The 19,931-nt window shown below is 42.9% G+C and overlaps 1 protein-coding gene across 1 annotated transcript in view; it reads left to right on the forward strand.

Moving 5' to 3' along the window:
* Eys (eyes shut homolog) overlaps positions 1-19,599 on the forward strand; it is a 1,581,889-nt gene extending 1,562,290 nt beyond the window's left edge. Inside the window, 2 exon segments of the mRNA XM_071613805.1 lie at positions 4,359-4,520; positions 18,321-19,599. Of these exon segments, the coding sequence (XP_071469906.1) occupies positions 4,359-4,520; positions 18,321-19,513 (1,355 nt within the window). The 3' untranslated portion in view covers positions 19,514-19,599.
* The last annotated feature ends 332 nt before the right edge of the window (positions 19,600-19,931 follow it).

A 19,931-nucleotide genomic window follows, 5' to 3' on the forward strand; every position in this document is an offset into this window, starting at 1 on the left:
CTGTCAAGTAGTCTAAATTCTTTAATTCTACTTGGGAATCTTTTGTGGTGGGCTAGAAAGAGCTGTCAATGGTCTGTAAGTATAGAAGATGGAGATCCTCCTGATAACCTACTGGGAAGTATTGATTTATGTTTTCAAAATACCTGTGCCCTTAGCTGGACATAGAAACTCATAGTTCTAGCAACTCAGGAGGCTGAGGCAGGAGGATTTCTTGAACCCAGAAGTTTGAGACCAGCCTGGACAACATAGAGAGACCCCCATCTCAGAACAAACAAACAAATGAAACAAAAGACATATGGAATGTTTACACCACAAATGATTATTTTCAGGAGTTGGTGTGCATATGATAAATAATTGGTCATTTCTCAATTACTACATTCAATTCTTCTTGATTTTCTTTTTTTTTTAATTCACAAAAGAAACATCTGAATCTCACAGAATTTAGTCATTTTTCCTGTTCAATTTTATCCTTGAAGCCAGGCAAATAAGAAAAACTTCTTTTTGAAATAATATCCTGCACCAATATGTTAAATGTGTATAATTATTAGAAAATTAATTATCCCAAGATTATTTAATTAAATAATAAGCTAGTAGTGTTGAAGTCTTTCTCAGAATATAAAGAAATGAGTATGCACTGAGAATTTCCTAAAACAATGTCAGAGCTACAAATAAAATCCATTCCTTTTTCTTTTTTTCCACAATATATTTTTTTAATTCAAAGATCATTATACATTATTTCATAAGCATTACTTCTTTGGAAAAGGACTGGATAAGTCAGTTGTTTCATGAGTTCATGCGTGTACAGTATTTCTTAGCTCTTGTACTTACCCAGTAACATCAGTGATTTTAGCAGAAACCTACTTCTGAGGCACCATCCCAGGCCCTCCCTGCTTGGAAACAAGGGACCCTCTCATGCTGCTCTTGACTGGTCTATTCCATTCCAGAGACCATGCCCCAGATATTCAATCCAGCCAAGGTAAAGTAGTAAAGCCAGACAGATATCACCACAAAATGTAGTCTGTCTACATTCTTTATTCTGATCTGTATTTCTCACAAACTCTCAAAAGGAAGAAGGTAAAGAAAATGAATGCTACTGATAAGATGCTAAAGACAGATAACAATTATAGACAAAAAGACAAACAATTCATTATTATAAAATATTAGTGTTATGGTTTGGATATAAGATGTCCTCAAAGAAGCTCCTATTAATGTGGGAATGTTCAAAGGTGAAAGGATTGGATTATGAGAGTTGTAACTTAATTGGTCCATCCTTGTTTGAATGGACTGACTTGGTGGTAACTGTGGGCAAGTATTGTGTGGCTGGAGGATGTGGTAACTGAGGATGTGCCTTTGAAGGATGCATCTGCCCCAAGGCCTCTTCCCACCCCACTTTTGTTTCCTGACCTCTCCATGAACTGAACAGCTCCACTGAGCCCATCCCCCATGATGTGCTGCTGCCTCATCTTGGGCCCTGAGCAATAAAGTTGGCCATCTATGGATTGAAACTGCTGAAACTATGAGCCCCAAATAAACCTGTCTTCCTCTAACTTGTTCTTGTCAGCTGTTTTGGTCAAAGCAAATCTAACTAAAACAATTAGCTATCTGGTTATAAAACAAAGCTTGATCCCTACCTCAGACTGTTCACTAGGATCCACGTAAGTTAAAGGCCTATGTATATGAAATATAAAAATTTACAGTATAGCAATATGGTAAAAAATACATATTTATATAAAACTGTTGGCCAAAGAAGCCTTTTAAAAATAAGATACAAGTATAAACCATAAATTAAATAAAAAATTAAAAATTTTGAATAACAAAACATACTATTGAAAACATCAAAGAAAAATGACAGATAAGAGTATATTCTTGTAAAAAATCAAAAAAGGATTAGGACCCAGAATACATGAAGAACTTTTAAAACACAATAAGAAAATGAAAAACTAAAAAAAAAAAAAATTATAAGATCTGCACAGACACTTATGAGAAAAGATATCTAGATAGTAAATAAGCATATAAAGATGTTTATCACCATTCGTCATTAGGGAATTGCAAATTAAAACAAGAAAATGCCACTGTGAGACACTTTTTAGAATGCCTAAATCCAAAACATTGACAACACCAAAATCTGACAAGAATGTTGAGCAAGAGGAAATTTCGTCCCTTACTGATAGGACTGAAAAATGGTGCAGACATTTGGAAAAACAATTGGGAAGTTTCTTATAAAACTAAACATACTCTTACCATATGATACAGCAATTGTGTGTTCTTTAATATTTACCCAAATCTGTTGAAAACTAGTGTCTACACAAAAATTTATGGATGCATATTTTTAGCAGTTTTATTCATAATTATCAAAATAGTAGCAACCACGATATACCTCATTCACCAGTGAACACACGCTGGTGCATCCAAACAATGGCTTATCATTCAGCACTAAAAACAAATGTGCTACTAAGTCGTGAAAAGACATGGAAGAAACTTAAGAGCATATTACTAAGTGAAAGAAGCCAATCTGCCAGGCATGGTGGTACACACCTGTAGTTCCAGCTACTTGGAAACTGAGACAGAAGGATCGCAAGTTCAGGGCTAACCAGGGCATAGCTAGCAAGAGCCTGTCTAAAAATAAAATTTAAAAAAAAAACAAACTGGGAGTATAGCTCAGTGGTAGAGTGCTTGCCTAGCATGTGCAAGGCCCTGGGTTCAATCAGAAAGGAAATGGAGTAGAATTAGTTGGTCATAACTTTCCTAGCCTTGTATTTGTATACACAATCAGGGTAACTCCACATTAGACTGCTCTAAAAAAAAATGATCTATTTTAAAATACTATGCAACTATTTAAAAAAAAGCAGTATGCAAAATATGCTAACATAATTTTCCTGAAGATGGATTATTGAATTTAAAAAGCTTATTATGAAGAGTTTATATATAATATGGTCTTATTTATATAATATAAACCAGGTACTAGATATGCAAAAACATTAAATGTATGTGCACCAAAAAAGTCTGGCTATATATATTGTTAACACTGGTTCCTTCCTTGTGGTAAGAGTGGAGTAAGAAAAATAAAATTTCACTTTTTTATTTGCTTTATATAAATGTTCTATATAGTTTGAATGTTTTACAATAAACCTTTTACTGTAGTAATACAAAATAATTTCAAAAGGATGCCCACTTTTTAAACTATCCTTGTATTTTTAAAATCTATTTTAAGTCAGTGTTTATGAAAATATGGTCCAAGAAATGCCTGGGGCGGGGGGTGGGGTTGTAGATCAGTGATGAAGTGCTTGCCTGGCCTGTGTGAGGCACTTGGTTTGATCCTTAACACCACATAAAAATAAAGTTGTTGTGTCCATCTACAACTAAAAAATAATAATAAAAATAAACAACCTAGGGGTGTTTATTAAGAATATATATACTCCCTCGATTCCATTCCAACTCTAATGCATCAGGACCTGTACAAGTGACATATAGGGCTTTACATGCCTAGCAACAGCACCAGGTGATTCTCAAGTGCAATTAAGTCAAAATGAATAAATACAGTTGCCTAAAAATCAATAAATATCAACAACCTCCTAGATAAACACCTACCAGTTACCTGTCAGTCTAAAACTGAAAAACAACAGTTAGCAAAAGCTCGGTCCCAAGAAGGGAATAGCTAAATATCTAAAACAATGGCTGAAGTCATGTCATGAACCATGGCACACTCTAAAGAAACACTGTGGCAAGGAAGAAAGGACTATTAAATTATGTAGAGGTAAAAACTACCAAATGTGCCTAACTTCCTTTCTCCCTCTCATAATTCCCATCTGGTTATACACAGAAGCAACAATATTTGAGTAACTGTAAATCTGTTTAATGATTCTAATATTGAAATGAATTTTCTCATGCTTAACAATGAGGTGCAGACCTAAGAATGAGCACTTTCTAAAGAGACCAGGACTTAAATAATCAAGAAAACTGATTTTTATATCCATTCCTACTGCCACTTAAAAATGTATCTTGACTTGTTTATACTCTACATTTGAGTCAAAAGCATAGAAACTGAAGACTATAATTTATATAGAGATCCCTTCTATCTTTCACTAATTGAGACATCATCTTGAAACATTCCCTAGAATCTAAGTTATGCATATGATGCCTCTCTATAATACAATCTAGAGCAGATTTATGCCACACTATGCCAGCCAAAGGGGGAAGTTACTAGAGTCGTAGAAGACTTTTCAATAATTGGCCCCATTACAAAAGCCCAAAATTAGTGGAGCAGGGCAGACTCACAAACTTACCAAGGTTCAATGTATTCACCTACATTCCACTTTTAAATTATAAAATTTCTAAGAGTTCTGTCTTTTTTCTTTTAGCTTTATCTATAAGTGATCCATCTTTCAGAAGTAATGAGTTATCCTGGATGTCTTTTGCTTCTTTTCCCATTCGAAAAAAAACACATATTAAATTGCAGTTTCAACCTCTTGCTGCAGATGGCATCCTATTTTATGCTGCACAACACTTAAAAGCACAGTCAGGTAAGGTTGACAGAATCTTTGCAGAAAAAATTTAAAATTCTAGTGAATTTCAAAGAGCCTATTAAATAATATGTGATAATGCTGTCTAATTTTTAAGTTACTCTGTAAAATATGTAAACACTTGATGTTTGATTGTCACTGCTTACAAATCCAGCTTCCCCCCAAATATAAATGCTAATAAAATAGCAAGAAGTTTTGGGAAATTAAAGCTAGAAAAATCCAAATATATAGTATATGCTCAATTTTATAACAATCTCATAAAATAAAAGTTTAAGTCATGTGTTATGGTTCCAATATTAGGTGTCTCCACAAAGCTCATGTGTGAGAAAATGCAAGAAAGTTAGAGGTGGAATCATTGGGTTATGAGAGAATCAGCCTAATCCATGTGTTAATCCTCTGATAGGGATTGCTAAGTGGTAACTGAAGTGTGTACCTGGAGGAGGTGGGTCATGAGGGGACATGCTTTTGGGATATATATTTTATCAGGCGGAGTCACTTCTTCTGGTGCCATGTCCTGAGCGGCTTTCATCCACCACACCCTTCCACCATGATGGTCTACCTCACTTAGGGCCCAGAGCAATGAATGACTTTGGAACATGAATCCTAGATTTATTATTTGGATAAAGGAATGATCTAAAGAGAATTTTTAGAGCTATAAATGAAGACAAATCTTTCTGGAATTTATCATACATAATTTCCTTTGCTTTATTTTTATATGCATATTTTGTCCGTTTTGACATAAGAATATCAAGTTTTGTGTTTTAGTCAGCTTTGCTGCTGTGATCAACAGATCTGACAGAGCAATTTTACAGGAGGAAATGTTTATTTGGTGCTCACAATTTCAGAGGTCTTAGTCCATAGACTGCTGACTTCATTGCTCTGGGTCCTGAGTTGTTAAGTACCCTGGTTTTAATCCCTAGGACACCCCCTCCCCAAATCTAAATTTTACATTCTTAGATTAACCTAAAAATAATTATCAAAGACATAAGCTTATTTTTTAGCAATCAAGTAGCATATTTTAGAATATTTTTGTATAAAATTATTTTAATGTGTCATTATTTTAGAATGTTTCATTTATTCAAGTACATAAGATATAACTGATTGTCCTGTACTTTCTATATTTTCAAAAAGCTATGTCTGATATAAACATTAACCAAGCCTTCATAGTCAAGCCTCTGCTAAAAGTTAGTAAAATAGTTAATAAACAATGTCAAAACTCACAAATTTCAACATCAGTGATCAATTGGGTTTTTAATAGGTGGAACACTAAATTCTCAATTAACAAGTTTCCTGTATCTCTTTAGAGGTTAATAATTTGAGCAGTCTCAAATAGTATGTAAAAAAAAATTTAAATTAGCCTATTTCAATAAAATAATTTTGTATTGATTGAAGATTTTGGAAAAGATATGAGATAAGACAATGGTTTCTATTCATCTGTATGTTAAAAATTTAACACTCAAAATGATTTTTGATATATAAAATTACCAATATTTTGTTAAGAACCAATCAATTGAGAGGGAACTGGGACCAAACACAGAGCAGGCCCAGCGGCCTGCTGAGGGGCAGAGCCGCCCCCCACCCCCCTCGCCTGCCAGGTAGGGGAAGGGTGACCACCGACAGAAAAGGCCCAGTGGCCCAGGGCGGGACAGAGCTTCCAATCACTCCTGCAAGGTAGGCGGGCCTGCGACCCACCGGCAGAAGAGGAGCAGTCGCCTGCTGAGAGGTTGAGCCGCCCCCTCCCCCTGCGCCGGCATAGTAGAGGGAACTGGGACCAAAGACAGAGCAGGCCCAGCGGCCTGCTGAGGGGCAGAGCCGCCCCCCACCCCCCTCGCCTGCCAGGTAGGGGAAGGGTGACCACCGACAGAAAAGGCCCAGTGGCCCAGGGCGGGACAGAGCTTCCAATCACTCCTGCAAGGTAGGCGGGCCTGCGACCCACCGGCAGAAGAGGAGCAGTCGCCTGCTGAGAGGTTGAGCCGCCCCCTCCCCCTGCGCCGGCATAGTAGAGGGAACTGGGACCAAAGACAGAGCAGGCCCAGCGGCCTGCTGAGGGGCAGAGCCGCCCCCCACCCCCCTCGCCTGCCAGGTAGGGGAAGGGTGACCACCGACAGAAAAGGCCCAGTGGCCCAGGGCGGGACAGAGCTTCCAATCACTCCTGCTAGGTAGGCGGGCCTGCGACCCACCGGCAGAAGAGGAGCAGTCGCCTGCTGAGAGGCTGAGCCGCCCCCTCCCCCTGCGCCGGCATAGTAGAGGGAACTGGGACCAAACACAGAGCAGGCCCAGCACCTGCTGAGGGGCAGAGCCGCCCCCCACCCCCCTCGCCTGCCAGGTAGGGGAAGGGTGACCACCGACAGAAAAGGCCCAGTGGCCCAGGGCGGGACAGAGCTTCCAATCACTCCTGCAAGGTAGGCGGGCCTGCGACCCACCGGCAGAAGAGGAGCAGTCGCCTGCTGAGAGGTTGAGCCGCCCCCTCCCCCTGCGCCGGCATAGTAGAGGGAACTGGGACCAAACACAGAGCAGGCCCAGCGGCCTGCTGAGGGGCAGAGCCGCCCCCCACCCCCCTCGCCTGCCAGGTAGGGGAAGGGTGACCACCGACAGAAAAGGCCCAGTGGCCCGCAGCGGGACAGAGCTTCCAATCACTCCTGCAAGGTAGGCGGGCCTGCGACCCACCGGCAGAAGAGGAGCAGCCGCCTGCTGAGAGGCTGAGCCGCCCCCTCCCCCTGCGCCAGCATAGTAGAGGGAACTGGGACCAAACACAGAGCAGGCCCAGCGGCCTGCTGAGGGGCAGAGCCGCCCCCCACCCCCCTCGCCTGCCAGGTAGGGGAAGGGTGACCACCGACAGAAAAGGCCCAGTGGCCCAGGGCGGGACAGAGCTTCCAATCACTCCTGCAAGGTAGGCGGGCCTGCAACCCACTGGCAGAAGAGGAGCAGCCGCCTGCTGAGAGGCTGAGCCGCCCCCTCCCCCTGCGCTGGCATAGTAGACGGAACTGGGACCAATCACAGAGCAGGCCCAGCGGCCTGCTGAGGGGCAGAGCCGGCCCCCACCCCCCTCGCCTGCCATGTAGGGGAAGGGTGACCACTGACAGAAAAGGCCCAGTGGCCCAGGGCGGGACAGAGCTTCCAATCACTCCTGCAAGGTAGGCGGGCCTGCGACCCACCGGCAGAAGAGGAGCAGTCGCCTGCTGAGAGGTTGAGCCGCCCCCTCCCCCTGCGCCGGCATAGTAGAGGGAACTGGGACCAAAGACAGAGCAGGCCCAGCGGCCTGCTGAGGGGCAGAGCCGCCCCCCACCCCCCTCGCCTGCCAGGTAGGGGAAGGGTGACCACCGACAGAAAAGGCCCAGTGGCCCAGGGCGGGACAGAGCTTCCAATCACTCCTGCTAGGTAGGCGGGCCTGCGACCCACCGGCAGAAGAGGAGCAGTCGCCTGCTGAGAGGCTGAGCCGCCCCCTCCCCCTGCGCCGGCATAGTAGAGGGAACTGGGACCAAACACAGAGCAGGCCCAGCGGCCTGCTGAGGGGCAGAGCCGCCCCCCACCCCCCTCGCCTGCCAGGTAGGGGAAGGGTGACCACCGACAGAAAAGGCCCAGTGGCCCAGGGCGGGACAGAGCTTCCAATCACTCCTGCAAGGTAGGCGGGCCTGCGACCCACCGGCAGAAGAGGAGCAGTCGCCTGCTGAGAGGTTGAGCCGCCCCCTCCCCCTGCGCCGGCATAGTAGAGGGAACTGGGACCAAACACAGAGCAGGCCCAGCGGCCTGCTGAGGGGCAGAGCCGCCCCCCACCCCCCTCGCCTGCCAGGTAGGGGAAGGGTGACCACCGACAGAAAAGGCCCAGTGGCCCGCAGCGGGACAGAGCTTCCAATCACTCCTGCAAGGTAGGCGGGCCTGCGACCCACCGGCAGAAGAGGAGCAGCCGCCTGCTGAGAGGCTGAGCCGCCCCCTCCCCCTGCGCCAGCATAGTAGAGGGAACTGGGACCAAACACAGAGCAGGCCCAGCGGCCTGCTGAGGGGCAGAGCCGCCCCCCACCCCCCTCGCCTGCCAGGTAGGGGAAGGGTGACCACCGACAGAAAAGGCCCAGTGGCCCAGGGCGGGACAGAGCTTCCAATCACTCCTGCAAGGTAGGCGGGCCTGCAACCCACTGGCAGAAGAGGAGCAGCCGCCTGCTGAGAGGCTGAGCCGCCCCCTCCCCCTGCGCTGGCATAGTAGACGGAACTGGGACCAATCACAGAGCAGGCCCAGCGGCCTGCTGAGGGGCAGAGCCGGCCCCCACCCCCCTCGCCTGCCATGTAGGGGAAGGGTGACCACCGACAGAAAAGGCCCAGTGGCCCGCGGCGGGACAGAGCTTCCAATCACTCCTGCAAGGTAGGCGGGCCTGCGACCCACTGGCAGAAGAGGAGCAGCCGCCTGCTGAGAGGCTGAGCCGCCCCCTCCCCCTGCGCCAGCATAGTAGAGGGAACTGGGACCAAAGACAGAGCAGGCCCAGCGGCCTGCTGAGGGGCAGAGCCGCCCCCCACCCCCCTCGCCTGCCAGGTAGGGGAAGGGTGACCACCGACAGAAAAGGCCCAGTGGCCCAGGGCGGGACAGAGCTTCCAATCACTCCTGCAAGGTAGGCGGGCCTGCGACCCACCGGCAGAAGAGGAGCAGTCGCCTGCTGAGAGGTTGAGCCGCCCCCTCCCCCTGCGCCGGCATAGTAGAGGGAACTGGGACCAAACACAGAGCAGGCCCAGCGGCCTGCTGAGGGGCAGAGCCGCCCCCCACCCCCCTCGCCTGCCAGGTAGGGGAAGGGTGACCACCGACAGAAAAGGCCCAGTGGCCCGCAGCGGGACAGAGCTTCCAATCACTCCTGCAAGGTAGGCGGGCCTGCGACCCACCGGCAGAAGAGGAGCAGCCGCCTGCTGAGAGGCTGAGCCGCCCCCTCCCCCTGCGCCGGCATAGTAGAGGGAACTGGGACCAAACACAGAGCAGGCCCAGCGGCCTGCTGAGGGGCAGAGCCGCCCCCCACCCCCCTCGCCTGCCAGGTACGGGAAGGGTGACCACAGACAGAAAAGGCCCAGTGGCCCGCGGCGGGACAGAGCTTCCAATCACTCCTGCAAGGTAGGCGGGCCTGCGACCCACCGGCAGAAGAGGAGCAGCCGCCTGCTGAGAGGCTGAGCCGCCCCCTCCCCCTGCGCCGGCATAGTAGAGGGAACTGGGACCAAACACAGAGCAGGCCCAGCGGCCTGCTGAGGGGCAGAGCCGCCCCCCACCCCCCTCGCCTGCCAGGTACGGGAAGGGTGACCACAGACAGAAAAGGCCCAGTGGCCCGCGGCGGGACAGAGCTTCCAATCACTCCTGCAAGGTAGGCGGGCCTGCGACCCACCGGCAGAAGAGGAGCAGCCGCCTGCTGAGAGGCTGAGCCGCCCCCTCCCCCTGCGCCGGCATAGTAGAGGGAACTGGGACCAAACACAGAGCAGGCCCAGCGGCCTGCTGAGGGGCAGAGCCGCCCCCCACCCCCCTCGCCTGCCAGGTACGGGAAGGGTGACCACCGACAGAAAAGGCCAGTGGCCCAGGGCGGGACAGAGCTTCCAATCACTCCTGCAAGGTAGGCGGGCCTGCGACCCACCGGCAGAAGAGGAGCAGCGGCCTGCTGGGAGGCAGAGCCGCCCCCTCCCCCCCGCGCCTGCAAGGTAGTCGGAACTGAGACCACCATCAGAACAGGTCAGACCTGCAACCGAGAGACAGAACAGGCCCACTGGCCTGAGGAAGGGTAGAGCCGCCCCCCCCCCACGCCTGCAAAGTAGGCGGACCTGCGACCCACTGGCAGTACAGCCCCAGAGGCCTGCAGAGGGGCAGTGCCGCTGCCTGCGCCTGCAAAGTAGGCAGAACTGCGACCACCGACAGAACAAGCCTAGCGGCCCGCAGAGGGACAGAGCCGCCGCCCGCGCCTGCAAGGACGGCGGACCTGCTACCGACTGGCAGAGCAGGCCCAGCGGCCTGCCGGCGTGGTAGGCACATTGCCCCAATTGGCGGAGGGGCAGAGCCGCCGCCCGTGCCTGCGAGGGAGACTTTGCAACTATACAAGACCAATATAAATATATAGGGGGAAAATTCAATAGCACAACAGTTTCACCAAGAAGAAAGGAACGCGAACAGTATGAAGAGACAAGGAAAGAAAGGACCACAAGCATTGCAGGTCAACTCAACTTTAGAAGAGGTAATAGCTGCAGCTGATGGAATGTCAGATAAAGAATTCAGGATATACATGCTTCAGATGATCTGGAGTCTCAAGGAAGACATCAGACAGCAAAATCAGACAATGAAAGATCACTTCAACAATGAATTACATAAACAAATCCAAGAAGCAAAAGATCAACTATACAGGGAAATAGAGGTTATAAAAAACAAACAAACAGAAATCCTAGAAATGCAGGAAGCAATAAGCCAACTTAAAAACTCAATTGAGAATACTACCAGCAGAGTAGAACACTTAGAAGACAGAACATCAGACAATGAAGATAAAGTATATCAACTTGAAAAGAACATAGACAGCTCAGCAAGACTGTTAAGAAACCATGAGCAGAACATCCAAGAAATATGGGATAACATCAAGAGACCAAATTTAAGAGTCATTGGGATACAGGAAGGAACAGAGTTTCAAACCAAAGGAATGAGCAATCTATTCAATGAAATAATTCGAGAAAACTTCCCAGACTTGAAGAATGAGACAGAACCCCAAATCCTAGAAGCCTACAGGACGCCGAATGTGCAAAATCATAAGAGACCCACACCTAGACACATTATAATGAAGATGCCCAACATACAGAACAAGGAGAGAATTTTAAAAGCTACAAGAGAAAGGAAGCAGATCACATTTAGGGGTAAGCCAATCAGGATAACAGCTGATCTTTCAACACAGACTCTGAAAGCTAGAAGATCCTGGAATAACATATTTCAAACACTGAAAGAAAATGGGTTCCAACCAAGAATTGTGTTTCCAGCGAAATTAAGCTTCAGGATGGAAGATGAAATTAAAACCTTCCACGATAAACAAAAGTTAAAAGAATTTGCAGCTAGAAAACCATCTCTTCAAAACATCCTTGGCAAAACATTACAGGAAGAGGAAATGGAAAATAACAATGAAAACCAACAGTGGGAGGTAGGACACTAAAGGGGGGAAAATAATCAAAGTGGAAAACAAACCATGTTTAGTAACATAAATAAACAAATATGGCTGGAAGAACAACCCATATCTCAATAATAACCCTAAATGTTAATGGCTTAAACTCACCAATTAAGAGACACAGGCTAGTAGAATGGATCACAAAACAAGACCCAACAATATGCTGCCTACAGGAGACGCATTTGATAGGAAAAGACATACATAGGCTGAAGGTGAAAGGTTGGGAAAAATCATATCACTCATATGGACTTCGGAAACAAGCAGGAGTATCCATACTCATATCAAATAAAATAGATTTTAAGCCAAAGTTAATCAAAAGGGATAAAGAGGGACACTACATACTGCTCAAGGGAACCATACACCAACAAGACATAACAATCATAAATATATATGCCCCAAACAATGGTGCAGCTATGTTCATCAAACAAACTCTTCTCAAGTTCAAGAGTCTAATAGACCACCATACAATAATCATGGGAGACTTCAACACACCTCTCTCACCACTGGACAGATCTTCCAAACAAAAGTTGAATAAGGAAACTATAGAACTCAATAACACAATTAATAACCTAGACTTAATTGACATATATAGAATATACCACCCAACATCAAACAGTTACACTTTTTTCTCAGCAGCACATGGATCCTTCTCAAAAATAGATCATATATTATGTCACAGGGAAACTCTTAGACAATACAAAGGAGTAGAGATAATACCATGCATCCTATCTGATCATAATGGAATGGAACTGAAAATCAACGATAAAAGAAGGAAGGAAAAAGAATATATCACTTGGAGAATGAACAATAGGTTACTGAATGATCAATGGGTTATAGAAGACATCAAGGAGGAAATTAAAAAATTCTTAGAGATTAATGAAAACACAGACACAACATATCGGAATCTATGGGACACATTGAAAGCAGTTCTAAGAGGAAAATTCATTGCTTGGAGTTCATTCCTTAAAAAAAGAAAAAACCAACAAATAAATGATCTCATACTTCATCTCAAAATCCTAGAAAAAGAAGAGCAAAACAACAGCAAAAGAAGTAGAAGGCAAGAAATAATTAAAATCAGAGCTGAAATCAATGAAATCGAAACAAAAGAAACAATTGAAAAAATTGACAAAACTAAAAGTTGGTTCTTTGAAAAAATAAACAAAATCGACAGACCCTTAGCCATGCTAGCGAAGAGAAGAAGAGAGAGAACTCAAATCACTAACATACGGGATGAAAGAGGCAATATCACAACAGACACTTCAGAAATACAGAAGATAATCAAAAATTATTTTGAATCCTTATACTCCAATAAATTAGAAGATAGTGAAGGCATAGATAAATTTCTTAAGTCATATGATCTGCCCAGATTGAGTCAGGAGGATATAGACAACCTAAACAGACCAATATCAATTGAGGAAATAGAAGAAACCATCAAAAGACTACCAACTAAGAAAAGCCCAGGACCGGATGGGTATACAGCAGAGTTTTACAAAACCTTTAAAGAGGAACTAATACCAATACTTTTCAAGCTACTTCGGGAAATAGAAAAAGAGGGAGAACTTCCAAATTCATTCTACGAGGCCAACATCACCCTGATACCTAAACCAGACAAAGACACTTCAAAGAAAGAAAACTACAGACCAATATCTCTAATGAACCTAGATGCAAAAATCCTCAATAAAATTCTGGCCACTCGGATACAAAGGCACATCAAAAAAATTGTGCACCATGATCAAGTAGGATTCATCCCTGGGATGCAAGGCTGGTTCAATATAAGGAAATCAATAAATGTTATTCACCACATCAATAGACTTAAAAATAAGAACCATATGATCATCTCGATAGATGCGGAAAAAGCATTCGACAAAGTACAGCATCCCTTTATGTTCAAAACTCTAGAAAAACTAGGGATAACAGGAACATACCTCAATATTGTAAAAGCAATCTATGCTAAGCCTCAGGCTAGCATCATTCTGAATGGAGAAAAATTGAAGGCATTCCCTCTAAAATCTGGAACAAGACAGGGATGCCCTCTCTCACCACTTCTGTTCAACATAGTTCTCGAAACACTGGCCAGAGCAATTAGACAGATGAAAGAAATTAAAGGCATCAAAATAGGAAAAGAAGAACTTAAATTATCACTATTTGCAGATGACATGATTCTATACCTAGCAGACCCAAAAGGGTCTACAAAGAAACTATTAGAGCTAATAAATGAATTCAGCAAAGTGGCAGGATATAAAATCAACACGCATAAATCAAAGGCATTCCTGTATATCAGCGACAAATCCTCTGAAATGGAAATGAGGACAACCACTCCATTCACAATATCTTCAAAAAAAATAAAATACTTGGGAATCAACCTAACAAAAGAGGTGAAAGACTTATACAATGAAAACTACAGAACCCTAAAGAGAGAAATAGAAGAAGATCTTAGAAGATGGAAAAATATACCCTGTTCATGGATAGGCAGAACTAACATCATCAAAATGGCGATATTACCAAAAGTTCTCTATAGGTTTAATGCAATGCCAATCAAAATCCCAACGGCATTTCTTGTAGAAATAGAGAAAGCAATCATGAAATTCATATGGAAAAATAAAAGACCCAGAATAGCAAAAACAATGCTAAGCAGGAAGTGTGAATCAGGCGGTATAGCGATACCAGACTTCAAACTATATTACAGAGCAATAGTAACAAAAACAGCATGGTACTGGTACCAAAACAGGCGGGTGGACCAATGGTACAGAATAGAGGACACAGAAACCAATCCACAAAACTACAACTATCTTATATTTGATAAAGGGTCTAAAAGCATGCAATGGAGGAAGGATAGCATCTTCAACAAATGGTGCTGGGAAAACTGGAAATCCATATGCAACAAAATGAAACTGAATCCCTTTCTCTCGCCATGCACAAAAGTGAATTCAAAATGGATCAAGGAGCTTGATATCAAATCAGTGACGCGCCGTCTGATAGAAGAAAAAGTTGGCTACGATCTACAGTCGGTGGGGTCGGGCTCCAAATTCCTCAATAGGACACCCATAGCACAAAAGTTAATAACTAGAATCAACAAATGGGACTTACTCAAACTAAAAAGTTTTTTCTCAGCAAAAGATACAATAAGAGAGGTAAATAGAGAGCCTACATCCTGGGAACAAATCTTTACTCCTCACACCTCAGATAGAGCCCTAATATCCAGAGTATACAAAGAGCTCAAAAAATTAGACAATAAGAGAACAAACAACCCAATCAACAAATGGGCCAAGGACCTGAACAGACACTTCTCAGAGGAGGACATACAGTCAATCAACAAGTACATGAAAAAATGCTCACCATCTCTAGCAGTCAGAGAAATGCAAATCAAAACCACCCTAAGATACCATCTCACTCCAGTTAGATTGGCAGCCATTATGAAGTCAAACAACAACAAGTGCTGGCGAGGATGTGGGGAAAAGGGTACACTTGTACATTGCTGGTGGGACTGCAAATTGGTGCAGCCAATTTGGAAAGCAGTATGGAGATTTCTTGGAAAGCTGGGAATGGAGCCACCATTTGACCCAGCTATTCCCCTTCTCGGTCTATTCCCTAAAGACCTAAAAAGAGCATGCTACAGGGACACTGCTACATCGATGTTCATAGCAGCACAATTCACAATAGCTAGACTGTGGAACCAACCTAGATGCCCTTCAATGGATGAATGGATAAAAAAAATGTGGCATTTATACACAATGGAGTATTACTCTGCATTAAAAAATGACAAAATCATAGAATTTACAGGGAAATGGATGCCATTAGAGCAGATTATGCTAAGTGAAGCTAGCCAATCCCCAAAAAACAAATGTCAAATGTCTTCTTTGATATAAGGAGAGTAGCTAAGAACAGAGTAGGGTCGAAGAGCATGAGAAGAAGATTAACATTAAACAGGGATGAGAGGTGGGAGGGAAAGGGAGAGAGAAGGGAAAATGCATGGAAATGGAAGGAGACCCTCAGAGGTATACAAAAGTACATACAAGAGGAAGTGAGGGGAAGGGGAAAAATAATACAAGGGGGACAAACGAATGTCAGTAAAGGGGGCAGAGAGAGAAGAGGGGAGGGGAGGGGAGGGGAGGGGAGGGGGGATAGTAGAGGATAGGAAAGACAGCAGAATACAACAGACACTAGTATGGCAATATGTAAATCAATGGATGTGTAACTGATGTGATTCTGCAATCTGTATATGGGGTAAAAATGGGAGCAAAAAAAAAAAAAAAAGAACCAATCAATCATCTGAATTCATCTTGATATAATTCTTCCAAATGTGTTTTTTTAAAGTCTAGTCATCCACAGTGTTAAATATATTTATGTAAATATATTCAAATAACATATTTATCTTTGATTTCCTTTTCTAGGGAAAAAGTATACTAAATTTCTCCAGTATGCTGTTTCTAAAGTCTCTTCACATACATTAGGTTTCTGGGGGTGGCATAGGATGGGGTACAGGCAATGGCAGAACACATGGGCAACTTGGCAGGTGATATTATAGATTTCCTAATCACATTAAGATATTTTTATTATAGTAAAAAATAGCTTTTTACTATAGGATTTACTACCACAAGTAGAAAGAAAATTCTTCCACAATTGTGAAAGAGAAACTGGTTTGTATTCACTTGCAAACCACAAAGCATATTCAAGGTGTATAACATTTTTCCCTTTAATACCAACTGTTTCATTGTTCTAGTTTCCTGGGTTTTGAATCATTAAATAATCCAATCTGTAGGGTTTTTTTAAAAATATAAGCTATTTTTGTTATGTTGCTTTTCTTTTTTCTTATACTTAATATGTTGTTCAAGTTCAAATTTTTTAAATAAACTTCCTTTGCTGAGAAATTTTAGAAACTTTTCATATTACAGGAAAAACACACTTCTCTTTTAAATCAAATTAGTGTAAGAAGTATTCTCAACCATCTCACCCCATAACCCTACAAAGATATATCTCCTTATTCCAGTTATTCATCAACATCTACTTATGTGTTTGGTACTAAAGTGTTGGTCCAAATTCACAGATCCTCTTTTCTTACAAAACCTAGAAGCTGGTGGATGGAGCAGCTATTAATCAAATCATCACATAAGTAATGACATAGAAGATTGAATACTCAAAAATTCTGAGAAAACTGATCAAAGTAAGAGAATTATATGTAGTGTGATAGGTGTAAAACTGTAGAATTGCCAAGTCTTTCAACCATTCTAGAATGGTCTGGTGTAGCCTAGAAGGGAGAATGGAATGCAAGGACACTATTTTGGGAAGGGAGATGAGGCAGTAGGACGCTCCAGAGGAAGAAGGAAGAAGAGTAGCATAGTGTCAAATATTCCTGGTTTAGAAAAGTAAGGGAGTGTGAAAATGCTAGAGGAGAACATTTGGGGAGAGGTTTCTGTATGGCTTCGTATGTAAACCACTTAGCTACTCCTGAAGCCATCTTACATTGAAGAACTATGTTCTTTCCCATGTGTGTAGAGATGTTTTTACTTTTTCTCTGCATATCTCCCTGCACTTTCAGATGCTAGGTCATATTTGTTCAGATGTAATTATGTAATTATAAAATGAAGGAAGTGTTATGAAGGAGGGAAAAAGTACTGGAGGGGTGGTGGGACCTGACCAACTCCAGGAAATGCAGGAAGACTTCTCTGAGGAATTGGTATTTGATCTGAGAGCTGAGGGATAAGTTTCCTGATGAGATGGGCTAGGATGGAGAAGTGTTCCAAGAAAACATGCACAAAGCTCCAATGCAGAAGGATGGAACCTCTAACAAGGTCGTTGTTGAAGTGGAGTGTGGAAGAGTAGAGAATGGGAAACTGCAGATTAAGTTGAAGAGTTTTGGCATCTCTCCCAATAGCAGCATTAAAAGATGGCCTAACAATCATTTGAAAATATCACTTTAGCTTTAGTATAGATAAGACAATCAATTGGAAAAGAAAAAAGTGGAGGTTTTTGAGGCTTAGGTTCAAGAATTAAATAAATGAGGGAGGAGTGACTCACTGAACTCGGGAAGACTGGAAGAGGCCAGGTTTATGGAAGGAAATTCACAAATCAGTATAAACGTGGGAGCTTGAGATACCTTTAAAACACACAAGTGGAGGGGGCTGGGCTTGTGGCTCAGCGGTAGAGCACTCACATAGCATGTGTGAGGCCCTGGGTTCGATCCTCAGCACCACATAAAAATAAACAAAATAAGTGTATTATATACAAATAAAAAACAAATATTAAAAAATAAATAAAACACACAAGTGGAAATCTCCAAGTTGGGATCCATGTACTTGTAGGCAGAACTGGAAGAAAAGAGAAACTGTTCGTAGAGCATATACTATTAGTTTTGATAGTACCACTATGAACTTCTCTCTTTCCCATTCCCTTGCCTACCTCCCCAATATCTGATCAAAAACAGGACCAATGATTTGGAATAAAACATTCAAGTTACTTATTTTTGCACTTTTGCTTCAACTAAATCATCTAAGAAAAAAAATTTTCAATTAAGTGCAATTCATCTACTCAGTAATTAAAATTCTCTATGCTCACTCCTCCACCCGCCCCCAACCAAACCTTGGTCTAATTGGCCACAAAAATAAAAGTTATTAATGAAAGTAGTGAAATTATTAAATCTTTTTCTTTACAGGTGACTTTTTATGTATCTCCCTAATAAACGGTTTTGTTCAGCTTCGCTATAACCTTGGTGATAGAACTCTCATTCTGGAAAGTCTCCAAAAAGTAACTATTAATGGAAGCACTTGGCATGTGATTAAAGCAGGACGCATTGGTGCTGAAGGCTACTTGGACCTGGATGGAATAAATGTAACAGAAAAAGCCTCTGCTAAAATGAGTTATCTGGATACAAATACAGACTTCTATGTTGGAGGAGTATCATATTTACATCTTGTAAATCCCATGGCCATAGCAAGTGAACCTGTGGGTTTTCAAGGTTGCATTCGAGAAGTTATTATAAATAATCAAGAACTGCAGCTAACTGAATTAGGGGCAAAAGATGGCTCTAATGTGGGTGACTGTGATGGGACAGCTTGTGGGTATAACATTTGCAGAAATGGGGGCAAATGCATAGTTAACGGTACAACCTTTGCTTGCAGATGTTCACCACATTGGGCTGGAAATACATGTAACCAGTCTGTGTACTGTTTGAATAATTTTTGTCGCCACCAATCTCTATGTATACCTAGCCAATCATTTTCTTACAGTTGTCTGTGTACTTCAGGTTGGGTGGGAAGGTACTGTGAAAACAAAATTTCATTTTCAACTGCAAAGTTCATAGGTAATTCTTACATTAAATTCATTGACCCAAATTACAGAACAAGAGACCTTCAGTTCACAACTGTATCCTTAAATTTCAGCACTACTGAAACAGAAGGCTTAATTATATGGATGGGAAAAGCTCAAAATGAAGAAAATGACTTTCTAGCTATTGGTCTTTATAATAAAATCTTGAAAATAGCAGTTAACCTAGGAGAAAGAGTCTCTGTATCCATGAGCTATAGCAAAGCCACATTCTGTTGCAACAAATGGCACCATATACTTATAATTCAAAATCAAACTCTTATTAAAGCTTACCTAGATAACAGTCTAATCATTTCTGAGGACATTGATCCACACAAAAAGTTTGTTGCCCTAAACTACGATGGTATCTCCTATTTAGGAGGCTTTGAATATGGTCGAAAGGTAAATGTTGTTACTCAGGAGATTTTTAAGAGAGACTTCATTGGCAAAATTAAAGATGTTGTATTTTTTCAGGATCCACAAAAAATTGACTTAATTAAATCTGAGGGATACAATGTTTATAATGGAGATGAACAAAATTAGGTACATAATATTGGGCATTTTAATATACAAAATATGTGTAAATGCAGTTATTTTGATAGTCCTTTCTGTCACATTGTTAATGAGTAAATGAAAATGTTACCACTAATAAGCAGTCTATAGATGGGAGTGAGGGGAGGAGGGGTGGGTTTGTGGGCATGGGAAGGACAGTAGAATTAGACATTATCACCTTATATATATGTAAGATTACACTACTGATGTGACTCTGCACTATGTACAACCAGAGAAATGAGAATTTGTGTTCCATTTGTGTACAATGTGTCAAATGCATTTGCTGTCATGTATAATTAGAACAAATAAAAAATAAGCAGTCTAAGTAAGTCCTAATACATCTTCTTGGTAAATTTGTAAATTATACATTGTTACTTTTCCTACATCTAAGTATCTACAAATGTGTTGA

The sequence above is a fragment of the Marmota flaviventris genome, chromosome 6 (genome assembly GCF_047511675.1).
Source record: "Marmota flaviventris isolate mMarFla1 chromosome 6, mMarFla1.hap1, whole genome shotgun sequence".
NCBI lineage: Eukaryota > Metazoa > Chordata > Mammalia > Rodentia > Sciuridae > Marmota > Marmota flaviventris.